The 17,947-nt window shown below is 46.0% G+C and overlaps 1 protein-coding gene across 1 annotated transcript; it reads right to left on the minus strand.

The window, feature by feature from the left end:
• Positions 1 to 785: 785 nt before the first annotated feature.
• Positions 786 to 17,720, minus strand: GFRA3 (GDNF family receptor alpha 3). The gene is made up of 8 exons (XM_082652356.1): positions 17,602 to 17,720; positions 10,357 to 10,644; positions 5,558 to 5,650; positions 3,930 to 4,242; positions 2,345 to 2,448; positions 2,040 to 2,174; positions 1,542 to 1,630; positions 786 to 1,328 (listed from the first exon to the last, which is right to left on the minus strand). Exons 1-8 carry the CDS (start codon positions 17,672 to 17,674, stop codon positions 1,239 to 1,241), a joined length of 1,185 nt encoding a protein of 394 aa, XP_082508482.1. The 5' UTR covers positions 17,675 to 17,720; the 3' UTR covers positions 786 to 1,238.
• Between the last annotated feature and the right edge of the window lie 227 nt (positions 17,721 to 17,947).

A 17,947-nucleotide genomic window follows, 5' to 3' on the forward strand; every position in this document is an offset into this window, starting at 1 on the left:
TCATCAGATGCTTTTGGAAAGAGTGAGTGAATGAATTAACAGACAAATTTCCACAGCTCTATAAATATATTTTCCCAATACTTTGCATGGGTAGCTGTTTCCTTATCCCAACTGGATTGCACATGAGTTCAAGAACCAGTCTCTCCTTTCCTCCGGCCCCCATTATGGTATGGAGCAGACCGATAACACAAGCAGGTGCTCAAACGCTGTGGTTGACTATGGACCCTCCCCCTTCAGCTGCTGTGGCAGATCCCACGCAGCATGCCCAAAATGGCTGGAGCTGGAACAGGTACCCAGTCCACAGCCTCACATAAGTTATTTTTCTTCCAACTCCATGTCAAGTACACAGAGAGGCTGAGAGACTTGCCTGGGGGGTCACATAGCATCTGGTGGCAGGGTTGCTGTGTCTCCTAGATCACCTGGCCCGTGCTCTTGTGTCTGTAACACCCCTAGTTCTATATAAATTCACAGTATGAGACAACGGGAAAAGAGAAAAGTTTTAAGTTAAAATGTTTAATCATGATCCAAGAGGCTAAGGGGACTTTGGGACAGTAGCAGGAAGAAAGCAAGGCCCATATGCTCTAGCTCGTGATGCTCAAATGTTCTGTAGGATCCCTGGGAAGGCAGTAGGTTCCCATTCCCCATTCAGAGGAGGAGACAAGGGGCCAAGAGTCTTGCTCCAGCTTTCCTCACCATGAGGAATGTCTTTCTAGGTTGCTTCAGAACACCCAGCCCTGCCTACCTGGAGAATGCAAGAGAGCGTGACTGATTTGTTAGAGCCTGGGTGATGCTGGTGGGCAGAAGAAAGGGGTAGGGAGAGAGCCTGGTAGAGCTGGACATCACCAGAAGATATGGCTAAAGTCCTAAGGAGGGGCAGCCTGAGTCAGAAGTGAAGGGAATGACCCTGGCGGTCCAGTGGTTAGGACTCCGAGCTTTCACTGCCAAGGGACCAGTTCAATCCCTGGTTGGGGAACTAAGATCCCAAAAGCCAAGAGGCACGGCCAAAAACAACAACAACAACAACAACACAAAACAAAAAAAGAAGTGAAGGGAATGAGAACTAGGCTAGTCAGCTTCTACTGTGGCCTAATCTGGAGTCAACTGGAGGTGTGGGGTAACGTCAGGGTTGCCATGTTGTATACCAAACCTCCTTCCTGATGCTGTCCTTTCCTCAACCCTTGCAGGCTGCAGGTCAGCTGGGTGTGGTAAAGGAGAAGAGGGCCCCCAGGGAAGTCCAGCTACCAGAGGCTCAGGAGCAGAATCAAGGTAAGTGTACAGGAGAAAAGAGAGGGCACCCAGGGCTGTGGCCTCAGAGCAGGGTTTTTGTTCTGTGGAAAAAATAAAATGGAGTCAGCTCCACCCTTTTCACCACCTTAGCCTCAGTCAAGGCCTGTCCTCCTCCCCTGAGGTGTCTGCTAGAGGTCTAAAATATTCATGACCACAAGGAGTTCACCGCCCCCATCCAATCTCTTGCCTGCCTTGTCTGGGTTTCCCCCAGCGGTCCAGTAAAGGTAGGAGAGGTGTAACAGAGGAGGCCCTACCTGGCGTTCCATCATGGAAAAGGTAGAGGCTGTCCAGTCCTGGGAGAAGAGCTGGCTGTGAAAACGCATCTTAGCTGCAATGGCCTCCACTGAGGAGAGGAGAGAAGGAAGACTGAAAGCACGCAGATGTTAGAGATCTCTCAGGCTCCCAAAGAAGGAAAGGGAATGTCTCAGGGACCCTGGGATATGCAAGGGTGGGTGAGTGGCAGCTGGGAATGGGATATTATCTCATTCTGCTTGCTATTCCTTGAGCTGAAGAGTGTCCCTAGGGCCCAGGCAAGTGAAGAGGCAGCATGGCCGGGGATGGGGGTGGGTCACTAATAGAATGGGAGAAGGCAGAAAGGCTCAGGTGGGGGAGATGTAAGCCTATGCTGAGGAGGGGGCTGCTCCGTCTGCAGGAGATGGATGGAACCAGTGGACCACAGAGCGAACCCTTTCCCTCTCCCTGGGTCAAGCTGAGCCAGCCACGGGGGCTGGGAGCAGGTGGAGAGCACTCACTGAGGCAGGGGTTTCGGGAGAAGGACTCTTCCAGCTGCTCACACTCCTCCTGCAGATTGCCACTGCCTCGGCAGGTGCAGCTTAAGGCAACACTGGCATTGACGTTGCTGACAAAGTTGGGAGTCATGGCAGTCCCTATGGGGTGAAAAGAGGATTGTCAGTGCCTAAGCCAACCCTACCTTCAGCTCCCATCCTCTCCCACCTGTCTCAGGACCACTCCATGGGGGTTCAGTCTCCAGAGCATTTTCACCCCCCCCCCAGGCTGGCCAACCTGTAGGCTTCCTAAACATGCCCCCCAGCCTCACCAATCAGCCCCATGTATGCTCGCAGACATTTGGACTGCTCTGTTGCACAGGTCCCTAGGATGTCCATGGGATGGCAGTGGGTCTGAAAATCCGCCAGGCGCGATCTGAAGAAGGGAAATTTTAAGAGTCCCTGTTGATGGTGTGGCCTGCAGCCTTCACCTTGCCACAGTGTCACCTTGCTGCCCCTTTAGTTGAGATGCCCATCTTCATGCCAAATCCGCCTCTGCCTTTTTCAGAGCCTGGCCCATGGCGTCCTCCTCAGTGAAGCCTGCTCCTGTCACAATTAAATGCACCATCACCCCAGCCTCCACAGCATATCACTCTAAATTTGGGCTCCACAATCCCTAATTATGAGATCTCAGGCAGTTTCTTCAGTTTCAATTTCCTTGACAGTAAATAGAGATGAAAATAACACTACCTTGAGGATTTTTGTGAGGATGAAGTAAGAGAATACATGTATAGCATTTAACACAGTGCCTGGTATACAGTGAGTGTTCAGTAAATGTTAGATATTATTATTTTTAACACTCATCCTACAATAGGTAAAGCTGGTTATCTTCAGGGGATGGAACGATGAGTATATTTTTGTGTGTATATTTGTGCACTTTTCCTTATATTTTGCTTTGTGTTAGATTGGTGGTTTACTTATCTGTCATCCCCACGCAGTTGCAAACTCCTTGAAGGAAGGGACAGTATCTTAGTCATCTAGCCCAGCACTTGTTATGTAACAGTAATAGTAATATTGGGTTGGCCAAAAAGTTCGTTCGGGTTTTTCCATTAAAAACCCAAACGAACTTTTTGGCCAACCCATAGCTCCCAGCATAATAACAGGCAGCATAACAGAGCCTCTAGGAGCACAGGCTCTAGGCCAGACTACCTATGAAGGAAATCCAAACCTCATTAACAAACCTGACTTACTACCTAGGTGAATTTGAGCAAGTTATTTAAACTTTCTCTGCTGTGGTTTCTTCATTTGTAAACTGAGGATGATAAAAAAAAATAGTAATAATAGCAACTATCTTATAGGGTTCTTGTGAAGCTTAGATAAATTAATAGATGTTAAGTACTTAAAATAGTACTTAGCCCATAGTAAGTAACTAACACTTACTCAGTAAGTGTTAGTATTATGATTTTTGAGAGCTCCATGTAATATCTTACAGAAGAGGAAGTGGGACTCAGAGAGGTAAAGTAACTTGCCCAAGGTTATACAGAGAAGTAAGTGGTAGAACCAGGTTGCAAAACAAGGTTGGTGTCTGATTTTGTTTACCTGGAGAGAAAAAAGACTGGAAGGAAATGCTCCCCAAATTATGGTAGATTACCTCCAGGTGACAGGTTTTGAGTGATATTTTAACACAGTTTTATATTTCCTAAAGTTTTTACACTCTCTCTATATAATTTTATTTTATTTTATTTTTTTATAAAAGAGTTTCAGAAAGTATCCAGGGTAGCTACATGGTAAAGTCGGTTCATGGTGCCTTGCGGAGGGGTGGGGGGGGGGGAGGGTGGTTCAGACCCAGCCCTGCCCAGGAAGGAGGCGCCGAAGGAGTGGTGTCCACCCCGTCTGCCCGCACCCAGCACCCGGCACCTGCACAGCGGGTCGGACAGGCATATGTGCCACAGCTCCAGGCAGTTGGGGGCCTCCAATGGCAGTGAGCAGCTGGGGGCGATGGTGTTGCGCCGGCGCTGCCCGCAACCCTGGTCGGTGGGCGCGCACGGGCACAGCAGCAGGCCCTGAGCGTGGGGCTCCGACGCCTTCTCGAAAAAGGAGCGCAGCTGCCTTTGGCAAGTGTGGCGCTGGCAGCGGGACCCGGAGCACGCCTCCCCGTACGCCTTGCGCAGCCGGTCACACTTGTCATTAAGAGTGCACAGCATGGCGAACTTGAGGCAGAGGTCCGAGTCTGGGGGGAGAGGGGCACCAAGTCAGCAGTCCTCTCTGCAGACGTGCAGCCCAGCCTCCCCAGGAATCCCGGCAACCCTCTGATTTCACACGGACGGTAGTGTGAAGGCACTCCTGTCAGGGAGGACTGCACCGAATAAGGCCTTTCCCTCTACCCACAAACCGTATCAGGTATTCGTGAGCCTCTCCCATCCTGCTCCTCAGCTTGCCTAGGTTTAAAAAAAAAAAAAAAGCCATATACATCTAACCAAACCCTTTCCTCAATCCTATGCAATGAGTGAGATCCCATGGTGGAAATTGTAACCAAGAGGCCCTACAACATTCTAAAGTACTTTCTGGCAAATTCCCTGGCAGTCCAGTGGTTAGGGCTCCCCATTTTCACTTCTGAGGGGTTGCATCCCTGGTAGGGGAACTAGGATCCTGCAATCCTCCTGGCACAGAAAAGTACTTTCTGGATTGTCCACAGCAGATGCAACCAAATTCTATTTAGGATTTTGGTTCTGCATCTGTCTATTCTGCCCATCTTTCATTGACTGATGCATGCATAAAACCCCCCATACTCTGAATCTTGGGAAATTATGGTGATAGTTCTATTAACAGAATATTCCAGCAGTCAGAACAATGGAATAACTGGAATAGGTTATTCCCAGATTCCCTGTAACCTAGAGTTTGTAATACATAAATCTCTATGCTTTTCTCTCAAAATTCTAATACACAGTACTGACTGTACAACAAAGCTCACATCTTTCTCAAAAAGAGAGTGCATGTGTGTGTTCCTTTCCAATTAATACAACAGCCTCACTTTCCTGAAAAACATGCATCATATTAGTCCTTGCCAGACAGATGGCTCCCCACCCTGAGTCACCCCTGAGGAGTCACGCTCTCTCTCACCATTTTCCCTGCCCAACACCTCGCCCATCCCATTAGAATGGTTGAAAACAAGCAATTTCCTAGTCTTCAGGGACAAAAAGCTACTTTCCTGGCTGCCTCGAATTAGGGTAAATACTCCATTTCAGCACTTTTTTTTTCTGGGACTGCTGCCACTCCCACCAAAGCCTTTGTAGAGATCCACCTTTTGGAACCAGGGAGCTCTAATGGGCTCTCTTGGAATATCTCCCTAATAACTATTGCTCTGTGTTAACTCGTGAGACTAGATCATGCGGCATAGCTCAGACTCTCACCCTGAGAGTGCTTCTTTAGTTACCTGGCAGGCCACAACTCTCTCCCTTCATTCTCCCAGCTTGTGTTCCCCACTAGCCACCCTTCCCTCAGGGTCCAGGCCCTCCCACACCCCAGCCCCAGCTTGCCTTCCACACCTGGTTTGAGCATGTTCAGTTTGCTGAAATTCATTTTCCAGGGTTTTCTGGTCACTGTATCTTCATAGGGAGAGACATCCAGCTCATAGTCACCTAGAGACAAGGTGGGGAGCACCAGAATCCTGAGGATGGGGCTGGGGGTGGGAGCAGGAGGGGTTGAAGCTGCTGGAGAAAAAGAAGAAGCACAGTCTCTACCTAAATAGCTGGATGCTGGGCAGAGGAGAGAAAAAGAACAGGGCCATAAAGGTATAGGCCAGGCTTGACAAATAAGCTGGGTTTAATGATAAGAATAATAAAGCTACTGTTTGTTGAGCACACTGTTTACTGGGCACTATGGTGCAAGCGGAAAAAAATATATATATATACATACAATTTCACTTAGTCTTCATAGAAGTCTTTGGGTAGGTAAAAGGAAACTGAGGATAAGAGAGGTTAATTCACTTGCTCAAGTTCACATAAGCTAGTAAATGGAGCCGGGATTTGAAACCTGGATTACCTGATTTCAGAGTCTCTGCTCCTAACTACTACAAGTATCACCTGTGGGCACATAAGCAGGCAAGGGGACTCTGTCTTGTTTTCTCTTGCTATTGGAGAAGGGGCAGTAGTGGACTCTGTTCCAGGCCTGACCACTTGGCTATGGAGATGCATTGCATGCTGAGGTGATGCAAATGAGACTAGATCTGGAACTGAACCTGACTGAGAAAAGCAGAGAAGGGAGAGAAATTATCTGAAAGGAAACACATCTCTTTCAAACACCCCATGGGGCTGTGGGCTCCTTAAGACCTTATAAAATCACTAGGTCTTATAAAATCACTGCATACACAACATTGTTAACCAACCTGTACTTCAGTTAAAAAAACAAGATCACTGCATAGCTCATACACATGGTAGGTGCTCAATAAATGTTGAAGACAGAGATGAGCTTGCAGGGATGTCACCCAATAGGCTTTGTGAATATGTCTTTAGGCGGGAAGGGATATAGATGATATCAAGCCAAAAGGAAAGGATGGTTTGGATGCTTGGGAAGACCTGGGAGCTCCCAAGGGAAAAGAGGTGGAGACAAGAGCATTCAGGGAGAAGTCTCAGTGGAAGTTCTAAAAGAGAAGTGATTAGGATGAGGAGTGGAAATCAGGGAACAAAGAGAATTTGTTTCCAATTGCTTACTGTCGGAGGATTATACAACCTCACCTGTTGCCTTGTGACTTTTAGGCCACCTATGAGAGGACTGTACTTTCCCACGCTACTGTAAGGCTTGGCCATGTGACTTGCTTTGGCCTGTGGACTGTGAGCTAAAGAGGCATAATCACCTCTAAGTTTCAAGAACTATCATGTGGTCCTGCTTGGCTCTTTTCCATCTACCATCCTGGATCCTCAAATGAAGAAGGCAAGTGGAGCAAAGACAAAGCCAACTCATGGGACTTCCCTGGTGGCGTAGTGGTTAAGAATCCTCCTGCCAATGCAGGGGACACGGGTTCGATCCCTGGTCCGGGAAGGTCCCACGTGCCGTGGAGCAACTAAGCCCGTGCGCCACAACTACCGAGCCTGCGCTCTAGAGCCCGCGAGCCACAACCACCGAAGCCCGCATGCCTAGAGCCCGTGCTCCACAACAAGAGAAGCCAGCGCAATGAGAAGGCCACGCACTGCAACGAAGACCCAATGCAGTCAAAAATAGATAAATAAATAAATAACAAAATTGTCCTCCAAAGCCAACTCATGGAAGCCCACAGCAAATGTGTAACATGAACAAAAGATATATTTTTGTTGGTGAAAGCCAGAGATTTGGGGTTGGCTGCATAATTTAGCAAATTCTTATTAAAAATGTAATTGGTCATGTAATGGAATCTAAAAAAATAAAATGGTTCTGATGCACCTAGGAGCAGGACAGGAATAAAGACGCAGACATAGAGAGAGAGGACACGGGGAGGAGGAAGGGTAATCTGTGATGCAGTGAGATAGTAGCATTGACATATATACATTACCAAATGTAAAACAGATAGCTAGTGGGAAGCAGCTGCATAGCACAGGGAGATCAGCTCAGTGCTTTGTGACCACCTAGAGGGTTGGGACAGGGAGGGTAGGAGGGAGATGCAACAGGGAGGGGATATGGGGATATATGTATACATATAGATGATTCACTTTGTTATACAGCAGAAACTAACATAACATTGTAAAGCAATTATACTCCAATACAGATGTTAAAAAATGTGATTGGTATCTAGAAATGGAGTGCTGAAGTAACAAAAAAGGATCTAAAATAAATGGTATTGGCTTTGGGACTAGGTAGTGGGTGGTGAATAAGCTGTTACTGGGGGCTGGGAAGATGGCAGCCCTCATTATGCAGTGGCAAAGCATTTGGTAAAATTGTTGCCTGCAATAACTTGGAAGGAAGATGATGTACTGAGTGAGCTTGTGCTTTAAGGGGAAGAAGCTGAGAAGCTGAAGATTACTAATATGTCTTGATTGCTGATAGCCACACTTGGCATGGTACTACGAGAAAGATATACGCTCAGAGAACTGACCAGTTTACACACAGAGAGGAAACAGAAAAGAAAGAATACAGAAATTCTAGGACCTGCAAAATTAAGAAATGCTACTCCTCATATTCAAATAGTAAAAGGTAAAATTGAAAAATGCATTGAGTAATAAGGTCAATTACAACTCAGCCTTGGGCCAGAGACCAATTCAAGTTTGTGGCTATCATGCCCTTTGTGGAGATCTCTCACTGATTAAGACAGTATCCGATAAATCCTGCCTGTTGGACAAATGTTCTCAGGGAAAAAAGACTAAGATAGTGGCTCTCCCACAGAAGCTTGATAAGGGCAAGGTACCTCTAATTAGGTCTCAAAAGAGATGTATGTCTTGAAAGGGATTATAGGAAAGGCTACTGGCACATGAGGTGACAGAAATCAGACATAAAACGCAATTATGTTTTGAGAGAGTTGTACTGCTAAGAGCCACCAGCCTGGATTAAAAGAGACTCTAACTATTTGAGACTTAAGATGCTCCAACATTCCTCAGGTAGGAAGCAAGTGGAGAATGCTACTCAATCCCTAAGGAGGTCACAGTCTGCAATGCCCTTTCCAGATGTAGCCCAAGAAAATAATGGGAAACGAAGGACCTCCCAGGGGACTGGGAAACTCCTGGGCTTTTGCTCCCCAATGAGCAAAAGCAGGGCCTTATTAAAGAGCAATCCCTACTCCCAGGGAAGACAGCCCTTGCAACAATTGTGTGGCAGGACTTCAGAACTGCTATGAATCAATGTCTGCTGTTCCCATTACTCCTCTTTCTACCTGAGAGTTTGTTGTGCTTCTCCTGTCCCCATTCCATTACTATATATTGAGTATAGATGGGAAGAGGATGACTTTTTTAAAAATTTATTTATCTGTATTTCTGGCTGTGTTGGGTCTTCATTGCTGTGTGCGGGCTTTCTCTAGTTGCAGCGAGCGGGGGCTACTAATTATTGCGGTGCACGAGCTTCTCATTGTCGTGGCTTCTCGTTGCAGAGCATGGGCTCTAGGCGCACGGGCTTCAGTAGTGTGGCACGCGGGCTCTAGAGTGCAGGTTCAGTAGTTGTGGCGCATGGGCTTAGTTGCTCTGTGGCATGTGGGATCTTCCCAGACCAGGGCTCAAACCCCTGTCCCCTGCATTGGCAGGTGGATTCTTAACCACTGCGCCACCAGGGAAGCCCAGCAGATGACTTGTTAGCGCATAGGTTTCTAGATTAACAGAAACCACATCCAGACCTGATATAGAAATTATCACAAGATCCTAGACTTGGAGCCTGATGTCCTGCTTAGATAGAATTCTTAGGCACCTTCCTTAGAAAGTGAGTAGGTATATTTTGCTTGTGAAAGGGAGGGAAATGAATGTTTTGACCAACTGGTGGACTATGGTAGATTGCATTATTGTTTACAATTATTTTTGTCCTCCCTGTAAGACTATACATACTCAGTTATTGCCATGTGATTTTCAGTGTCCCCTGTGGGAGGAGTATACTTCCCCTTCCCACTGATGTCAGGTATGACCACGTGATTTGCTTTGTCAATGGAATGTGAGCAGAAGTATTTTATGTAACATCTGAGCAGAAGCTTTTAAAGGCATCAAATGGTTCTGCCATTGTTCATTTCCCTCTGCCATGAGAAGGGAACATCTCAGGTAGAGGCTGTACTGGATCCCAGAATGAAGAGGACACATGACACAGCCAAGACAGAACATGAGCAAGAACTTAACCTTTGTTTTACAAGACCCTGTTGTGTTACTGCAGCACAGTCTAGTAAAAGCTGACTGATACGGAAGGGGATCTCCAGAGTCAGAGGAAGCTCCTCTCTTTGGCTCTTCCAGTGCCTTCCGTCTTTTATCATCTCTTGTCTGGTTAATGAATATCCTCTCTGTTAAAGGCTGGACCAGGACACTGCCTCCCAGTCTCTCTGAACCTATGGATTATGTTGTATTTGCAGCCTGTTTATGAGTTAGGACCATTTCCCTCCATTTCCTCTCCATATCTGTCTGTTCCAGGAGCTCCCCATGTTGGGCCTTAGCCTGGTTCAGAGACCTTCCAAGAGGCAGCTACATGTTTCCAGATTAAAAAAAAAGGGGAAAGTAGTGAGAAGGGAGGGCAGTACTGTGGGGCCAAAAAGCATACTGCCAATTCCTCCTTCCATTTCTTACTGACGTCAAATGCAGAGCTTCATTATCATCCCTGTCAGAATCTACCATGCGGCCCATATCCGGCAGGATTAAAAAACAACTCCCAAGAGCCATCTTCCCTAGCTTAGCCCGCTCTAGGATGGGGGCCTCACCAAGGCTACGGGCAGGGTGAACGGTCCAGTAGATGTCCAGGCAGGTAGCTTGGTTCTTCATGCGCCGATGGCATGTGCAGCTCATCAGAGAACTATTCCTGAGTTGCTGTGCTGCCTCCATGCAGTCCTCAGGGACTGAAGGCTCCTCTGCAGGTGATGAGGTGCTTATACTAGAGGCACAGGAATTCAAGTAGTGGTAGGTAGCATTGCAAGTGGGATCGGCCTGGCACTTCCTCCTGGCCTGGATACAGCTGTTCATGAGCCGGCCTTCTGTGGGGAGGTGGTCCCCTATGGAGGGAGAGAGATCATATAAGGTCAGAGTAGCTGTCTGGGAGAACCTAGTCATAAGGTAGGGTGGGGGGATTCTGGATGAAATCTTTAGCAGGAAAGTCTTGGGGCGGCACAAAAGCCTTTAGCGGGGAGAAAGAAGTCCAGTAGGAGTAGAGAGTCTGCAGCTGTCACAATATGGACAGAAGAGATCAGGCTCAAGAAGAGAGGGGGGTTTGATGAAGACAAGCTGCTCAGCCTCCTGGGAGGGGGAGAGGGACATTATTTGAAGCTGAGCCTGATGGCCCAGCCAGGCACTGGGAAGAGGGCCCTGAGCAGAGCTATGCCATGGACAGGGATAGCATCATAACCAGAGAGCTGAGAATGTGCATGGGAGTGCTAAATGACAGTTAGCAGTAACTCTGAGTCTTCCATTAAAAGTCACTTAAGGGGGGCTTCCCTGGTGGCACAATGGTTGGGAGTCCGCCTGCCGATTCAGGGGACACGGGGTCATGCCCCGGTCCGGGAAGATCCTGCATGCTGTGGAGCGGCTGGGCTCGTGAGCCATGGCCGCTGAGCCTGCGCGTCCGGAGCCTATGCTCCGCGATGGGAGAGGCCACAACAGTGAGAGGCCCGCATACCGCAAAAAAAAAAAAAGTCACTTAAGGGGAATTCTCTGGCGGTCCAGTGGTTAGGACTCGGCACTTTCACTTAAGGGGAATTCTCTGGCGGTCCAGTGGTTAGGACTCGGCACTTTCACTGCCGGGGCCCAGGTTTGATCCGTGGTCAGGGAATGAAAATCCTACAAGCTGCGCAGTACGGCAAAAAAAAAAAAAAGTCACTTAAAAATACCTTACAGTGGGAACTGGTTGGGGTTGGGGTGGGGGGCTTTTACAGATTCTGTCACTCACTCAGGAATATCAAGGTTGGTTATAGTTCAGCTCTGGAGAAAGGCCCTGCACCCTAGGACTTAGGGTCCTATCAAGTGGTAATAGCACACCATCACCCCCCAGTTTTTCAAGGCAGAACATCTAGGAGTCATTCTGAATTCTTCTCTTTCCTTCACATTCTATGTTCAATCCAGTAAGTCCTGTCAACTCCACTACATATCTGGAATCTGTCCACTTCTTTCCACAGCTATCACCACCTCCTTAGCTCAAGCCACCATCAACTCTTGTCTGAACTAGTTGAGAGTCCTTATTGGTCTCAGTGATTCCACCTTCCAAATTCATTCTACCATACCATTCAGTCATCTTTTTTTGTTTTCCAGCTTTATGGAGATATAATTGACATATAACATTGTTTAAGCTTTAGGTATACAACATGATGATTTATGTATATATTGTAAAATGTTACCATAGTAAGATTAGACGTGTTAACAATAAGATGTGTTAAAATTAACACATCCTTCACTTCACATAATTACCTTTCTTTTTGTTGTTGCATTCATCTTTTTTAAGAATTTTTTTAGGTTGGAAAAAATTTTTATTGGGGTAAAATTCATGCCTGGTGATCATTCTGAAATGTATAGAAATAGCAAATCACTATGTTGTACACCAGGAACATAGTACTGTAGGTCAATTATACTTCAAAAACAAACTCATAGGAAAAGAAATCAGATTTGCAGTTACCAGAGGCAGAGGGTGGGGAGGGAGAACTGGATGAAGGTAGTCAAAAGGTACAAACTTTATTTTTTTTATTATTTTTTTAAACATCTTTATTGGAGTATAATTGCTTTACAATGGTGTGTTAGTTTTTGCTTTATAATAAAGTGAATCAGTTATACATATACATATGTTCCCATATCTCTTCCCTCTTGCGTCTCCCTCCCTCCCACCCTCCCTATTCCACCCCTCTAGGTGGTCACAAAGCACCGAGCTGATCTCCCTGTGCCATGCGGCTGCTTCCCACTAGCTATCTATTTTACGTTTGGTAGTGTATATATGTTCATGCTACTCTCTCACTTTGTCACAGCTTACCCTTCCCCCTCCCCATATCCTCAAGTCCATTCTCTAGTAGGTCTGTGTCTTTATTCCCGTCTTACCCCTAGGTTCTTCATGACCTTTCTTTTTTTTTTTTCCTTAGATTCCATATATATGTGTTAGCATACGGTATTTGTTTTTCTCTTTCTGACTTACTTCACTCTGTATGACAGACTCTAGGTCCATCCACCTCACAACAAAAAATTCAATTTCGTTTCTTTTTATACAAACTTCATTTTAAAAAGAAAAAGAGAAAGAAAAAAATTCATGCAACATAAAATTAATTATCTTAAAGGGTACAGTTAAGTGGCATTTAGTACATTCACCATGCTATACGACCATCACTTCTAATTCCAATTCATTTTAATCACCCTAATAGGAAGCCCATACCCATTAAACAGTCACTCTCCATCCTCCCTTTCCCCTAGTCTCTGGCAACCACTAGTCTGCTTTCTGTCTCTACACATTTACCTATTCTAGTATTTCATGTAAATAGAGCCATAAAATATATACTCTTTTGTATCTAGCTTCTTTCACCTAACATGCTGTTTTCAAGGTTTATCCACATTGTGGCATATATCAATATTTCATTCTTTCTTATGAATAATATTTCATTGTATGGATATACCATATTTTGTTTACCTAAATGTTAGTTGATGTACATTTGGGTTGTTTCCACCTTTTGGTTATTGTGAACAGTGCTAAGTGAAGAATCATGTACAAGTATTTGCTTGAATACCTGTATTCATTTCTCTTGGGTGTATACGCAGGAGTGGAATTGCTGGGTCATATGTTAATTCTATGTTTAACTTTTTGATGAACCACCAAATTGTTTTCCACAGTGGCTGTCCCATTTTACATTCCTATTAGCAATGCATGAGGGTGGTTCCAATTTCTCTACATACTTGCCAACTCGTGTTTTCTGTTTTTTGCTCTGTTTTTATAGCCATCCTTGTGGGTGTGAGGTAGTATCTCACTGTGGTTTTCACTTGCATTTCTCTAATAACTAATGATATTGAGCATATTTTCATGTGTTTGTTAGCCATTTGTATATCATGTTTGGTAATAAATTAATTAAAGTATAACATATAGAAAAATACATAAATCAAAAATATATAGTTTAATTTCAAATTATATACACCTGTGTAACCAGATCCCCAGGTAAAGAACCAGAACATTACCAGCACCCCAGAAGCCATCTGCCAGTCACCATCTTCCCAACGAAGCAAATATAATACAATATCCTGATTTCTAACATTAGCAATTTGTTTTGCCTGTTTTTCAATCATACAACATGTGCTTTTGGTGTTTTGGCTTCTTTTGCTCAATATTACGTTTCTGAAATTCACCCACACTGATAAGTATAGTCGTAAATAGCTTATTTTCACTGCTGTATAACAATCCATTGTGTGAATATAACATAATTCTAATACTGACTAGCATTATATGGGATCATCTCTTAAAAACTGTAAATCAGATGATCTCATTTCTCTGCTTAAATCCCTCCAACAGCTTCCATTGAACTTAGGTTAAGGTCTAGTTTATGTGCCTTGGTTTACAAAACCTTGTAAAGACCTGGTCCCTGCCCACCTCTCTAATCTTACCTCCTGCTCTCTCTTCCTCTCCCACTTCCCTCCATCTGCACTGGCCTTCTTTCTGTTTTGAATGCTCTTCCACCTGATCTTCACATGGCGTGTCATCTCACAAAGGCCATCCCCAACCAACCAATGTAAAATAGCCCCCCAGCTACTCTAACACACTGTTGTTCCAATTCTCTGCATAGCACTTATCACCACTTGATATTTTTTTTTTTTTTTTGCGGTACGCGGGCCCCTCACAGCTGTGGCCTCTCCCGTTGTGGAGCACAGGCTCCCTACGCGCAGGCCCAGCGGCCATGGCTCACGGGCCCAGCCGCTCCGCGGCAGGCAGGATCCTCCCGGACCGGGGCACGAACTCGCGTCCCCTGCATCAGCAGGCGGACTCTCAACCACTGCACCACCAGGGAAACCCAACCACTTGATATTTTTTTACTTCATTTTTTATTATCTCCCCAGCTAGACTTCCATGTCTATCTTATCACTACTCTGTTGCCAGTGCCTAGAACAGGGCTTGTTCTTTGTAAGTGCCTACTAATATTTTAAAAATGACCACATAACAGAGACATTTTATGAGCCACCCTGATAACTTCTCTGGGCCCCTTCTCTCTACTTATAATCAAAGAGTCCCAAAATTAGGAGGGGCCTCTGAGTTTAGGTAGTCCAACCTTATCTTCCAATCACATAATAATCAATTAGATTACTTATTAAAATGCAGATTTCTGAGCCCTAGCACTAACTACCAAATCAGAACCTCTGGTGATAAAGCCTGGGAATCTGAATTTTAGTAAGTTTACTGGAGAGAATGATGTAACCTAAAGTTTGAGAATTGGTGCCATATCCAATGTGTAAAAAAAGACAGGATCAGTAGTACTGATTTCTCCTTTTGCTTCAGGTTCCAATACGCCTCAGCATGGCATTATTACTCTTTTAATTTAAAATTTTGGTATTTTGTTCATAATGGATTTTTGGTATTAATTTTGATTTTTAAAAAGGGGGTTGGATTAAACCAGAGTTTCTCAATGCACGGGATGGGGAAGAGAGAGGATGGGCCCATTTGGGGGGTGTATCAGAATTTCCAAAGGGAATGTGTGGTTCAAAAAAGCATATTTACAGACCTACTAGAGAACGGACTTGAGGATATGGGGAGGGGGAAGGGTAAGCTGGGACAAAGTGAGAGAGTGGCATGGACATATATACACTACCAAACGTAAAACAGATAGCTAGCGGGAAGCAGCCGCATAGCACAGGGAGATCAGCTTGGTGCTTTGTGCCCACCTAGACGGGTGGGATAGGGAGGGTGGGAGGGAGGGAGACGCAAGAGGGAAGAGATACGGGGACATATGTATATGTATAACTGATTCACTATGTTATAAAGCAGAAACTAACACACCATTGTAAAGCAATTATACTCCAATAAAGATGTTAAAAAAATCACATAAAAAAGCATATTTGACAATTTCATATGTGGAAGATGAACAAAAAAACTTTTTTTTAATGCAACTAGTTTTTTTATTAAACTTTTTATTTTATATTGGAGTATAGTTGATTAACAATGTGTTAGTTTCAGGTGTACAGCAAAGTGATTCAGTTATACATATACATGTATCTATTCCTTTTCAAATTCTTTTCCTATTTAGGCTGTTAAATAATATTGAGCAGAGTTCCCTGTGCTATACAGTAGGTCCTTGTTGGCTATCCATTTTAAATATAGCAGTGTGCACATGTCAATCCCAAACTCCCTAACTATTCCTCCCTCCAACCCTTCCTACCTGCTAACCATAAGGTCGTTCTCTAAGTCTATGAGTCTGTTTCTGTTCTGTAAGTTCATTTGTATCATTAAAAATATTCTGAAATTTCAAAATTTATTTAAGGAAGACATGAGATTTTTATCTTTATCAAAAGGGGACATGGATTTAAACAGTTTGAGAAATGCTGAATGTTTAAGATGTTACTTCTGGTAGGTACCCAGAAAGTGCTTGCTGAAAGAAACGTAGCAGGTCCAAGTCTCATTGCTTTAACTGGACTAAATATTGAGTCGTAACAATTTTCAAAAGTAAACCTCTCTCATTTCTAAGCTGACAGTTCACCAAGTGTGAGCAGTAGTAGATTTAAGGGCACTGCAGCTCAACAAAAGAAGGTGGGGGTCATGTTAAGTTTCATCATTAACAGGTGGTAACTTGTTCCACTAAATTGGTCACAAGGAAGGTATTTAAAGTTTACCCCTGATCCTGACATACAGCCATACTGTTAGGGTTAGTGAAATATCCTGGGCAGTCCAATCAGATCAGTAAAGTCTTGCTGCTCTGATTTACTAATGAAGTCAGTCTGGACAGACCAGTACTTTCCTTCCTTCCTTCCATATCTGTCTCTCAGCCAAGATTGCACTTCTGCAGTCCTACTTTGTGGACTGAGGTCATGTGTAGATACGTGGTCTCTGACTCACGATTCCCTCCAGGCAGGCTCTGGACAGGAGCCCCACAATGAGATTCCATGTACCCATCCCACTCCCAAAGGCCACGTGCATGCTCCTTGGGGGGATGGCATAGTTCTAAAACCCAGCCTTTAACTATGTATTCCACAAAACACCTATTGTGGATTTATAACAGGGCAAGGCACTGTTGCTGGGCAGCTTGCACGGAAAGGCCATCTTGTCCACTAGTGAGTTTTCCCCTCCAATTTAAATAATAATAAAGTATATCCTGAAGAGAGGGTTTGTTGATGGTGAGCAATACTCTCAATCACACAACCAAATAATGATGTTGGCAAGTATTGGGAAGCAGTTTTCAACCTTAATTTGTGACGTCAGTTGTGTTTGTTTGTTTGTTTTTTCCATGAAAGTGCAGAGTGCTAACCACTGGACGGCCAGGGAGTTCCCAATGACAAGTCAGCCCTAACAAAAACTTCTCCAGCTTCACCTGTACCTAGTATCCGCTTCCGCGGTCCTTACATGGGGTGGAAGAGGTGAAGCCCATGTGGAGCAAAAGGCAGTCCTGCTTCTGACTCTCCCCGCCCCCTAGAGATGCTGTAGTGGTAGTGGCCTAGCTGCTGGCTGTTCTGTGACTGTACAGACGCACTTCAAACGGGGGAAGAGGGGGAACGAGGAGCGAAGAGATGCTTGGGTGCCCTGGTCATGGCTGGCACTCAATCTACAAGTTAAGTCACTGGACTAGGTGTGGAACCCAGCCCCTTCCTGACACCCTGGGCTTCCTCCTCCAGTTCCCCAGGCTCGGACAGACGGACGCCCCGCACCAGGCAGCAGTGTGGGGCCTGAGACCTCTCTGGGCACTGGTGCCGGGACCCCACCTACACGGTCACCACCACCACTCACCACCACCCCAGCCCCCGCCCCCTCCCGCCCCAGCCGGAGTGGACTCCGCGGACGCACAGACGACACTCACCCGCTCGGAGCAGCAGCGGCAGCAGCAGCAGGAGTGCAGGCAGCATTGGTCGTGGGCTCGGGGGGCGCGCCATTGGCGGGGTGCGCTAGCCGACTGTCGGCGTCCCAGGGCGCTCTGCCTGCACCAGGCGCGGAACGCCCTCCCCTCGCGCTGGAGCTCTGCGAGCCGGGTTCCTCCGCCGGCGCCTCCCACCACCGCCTCCCGCCCCGCCTCGCGCGCGCGGCGCCAACACGCTCCCACCACGGTCCCGGGCGCCGCCCTCCAACTCCAAAGTGGACGGACGCACCACGCCGACTCTCCTCCTGGACCGGCAGGGCTGGGGTGAGGGCGAGCGAGGGCACGCGCC

Source organism: Grampus griseus (genome assembly GCF_964374135.1).
Source record: "Grampus griseus genome assembly, chromosome: 3".
In the NCBI taxonomy this organism is placed as follows: Eukaryota; Metazoa; Chordata; class Mammalia; order Artiodactyla; family Delphinidae; genus Grampus; species Grampus griseus.

Coding starts and splice junctions, on each gene's coding strand:
- GFRA3 (XM_082652356.1), bottom strand. CDS start 17,674: ATGGCGCGCCCCCCGAGCCCACGACCAATGCTGCCTGCACTCCTGCTG. Junction 10,645..17,601: donor GCCGCTGCTGCTCCGAGCGG/GTGAGTGTCGTC, acceptor CTCCCTCCATAG/GGGACCACCTCCCCACAGAA. Junction 2,449..3,929: donor CTGTCCGACCCGCTGTGCAG/GTGCCGGGTGCT, acceptor TCCCTTCTTCAG/ATCGCGCCTGGCGGATTTTC.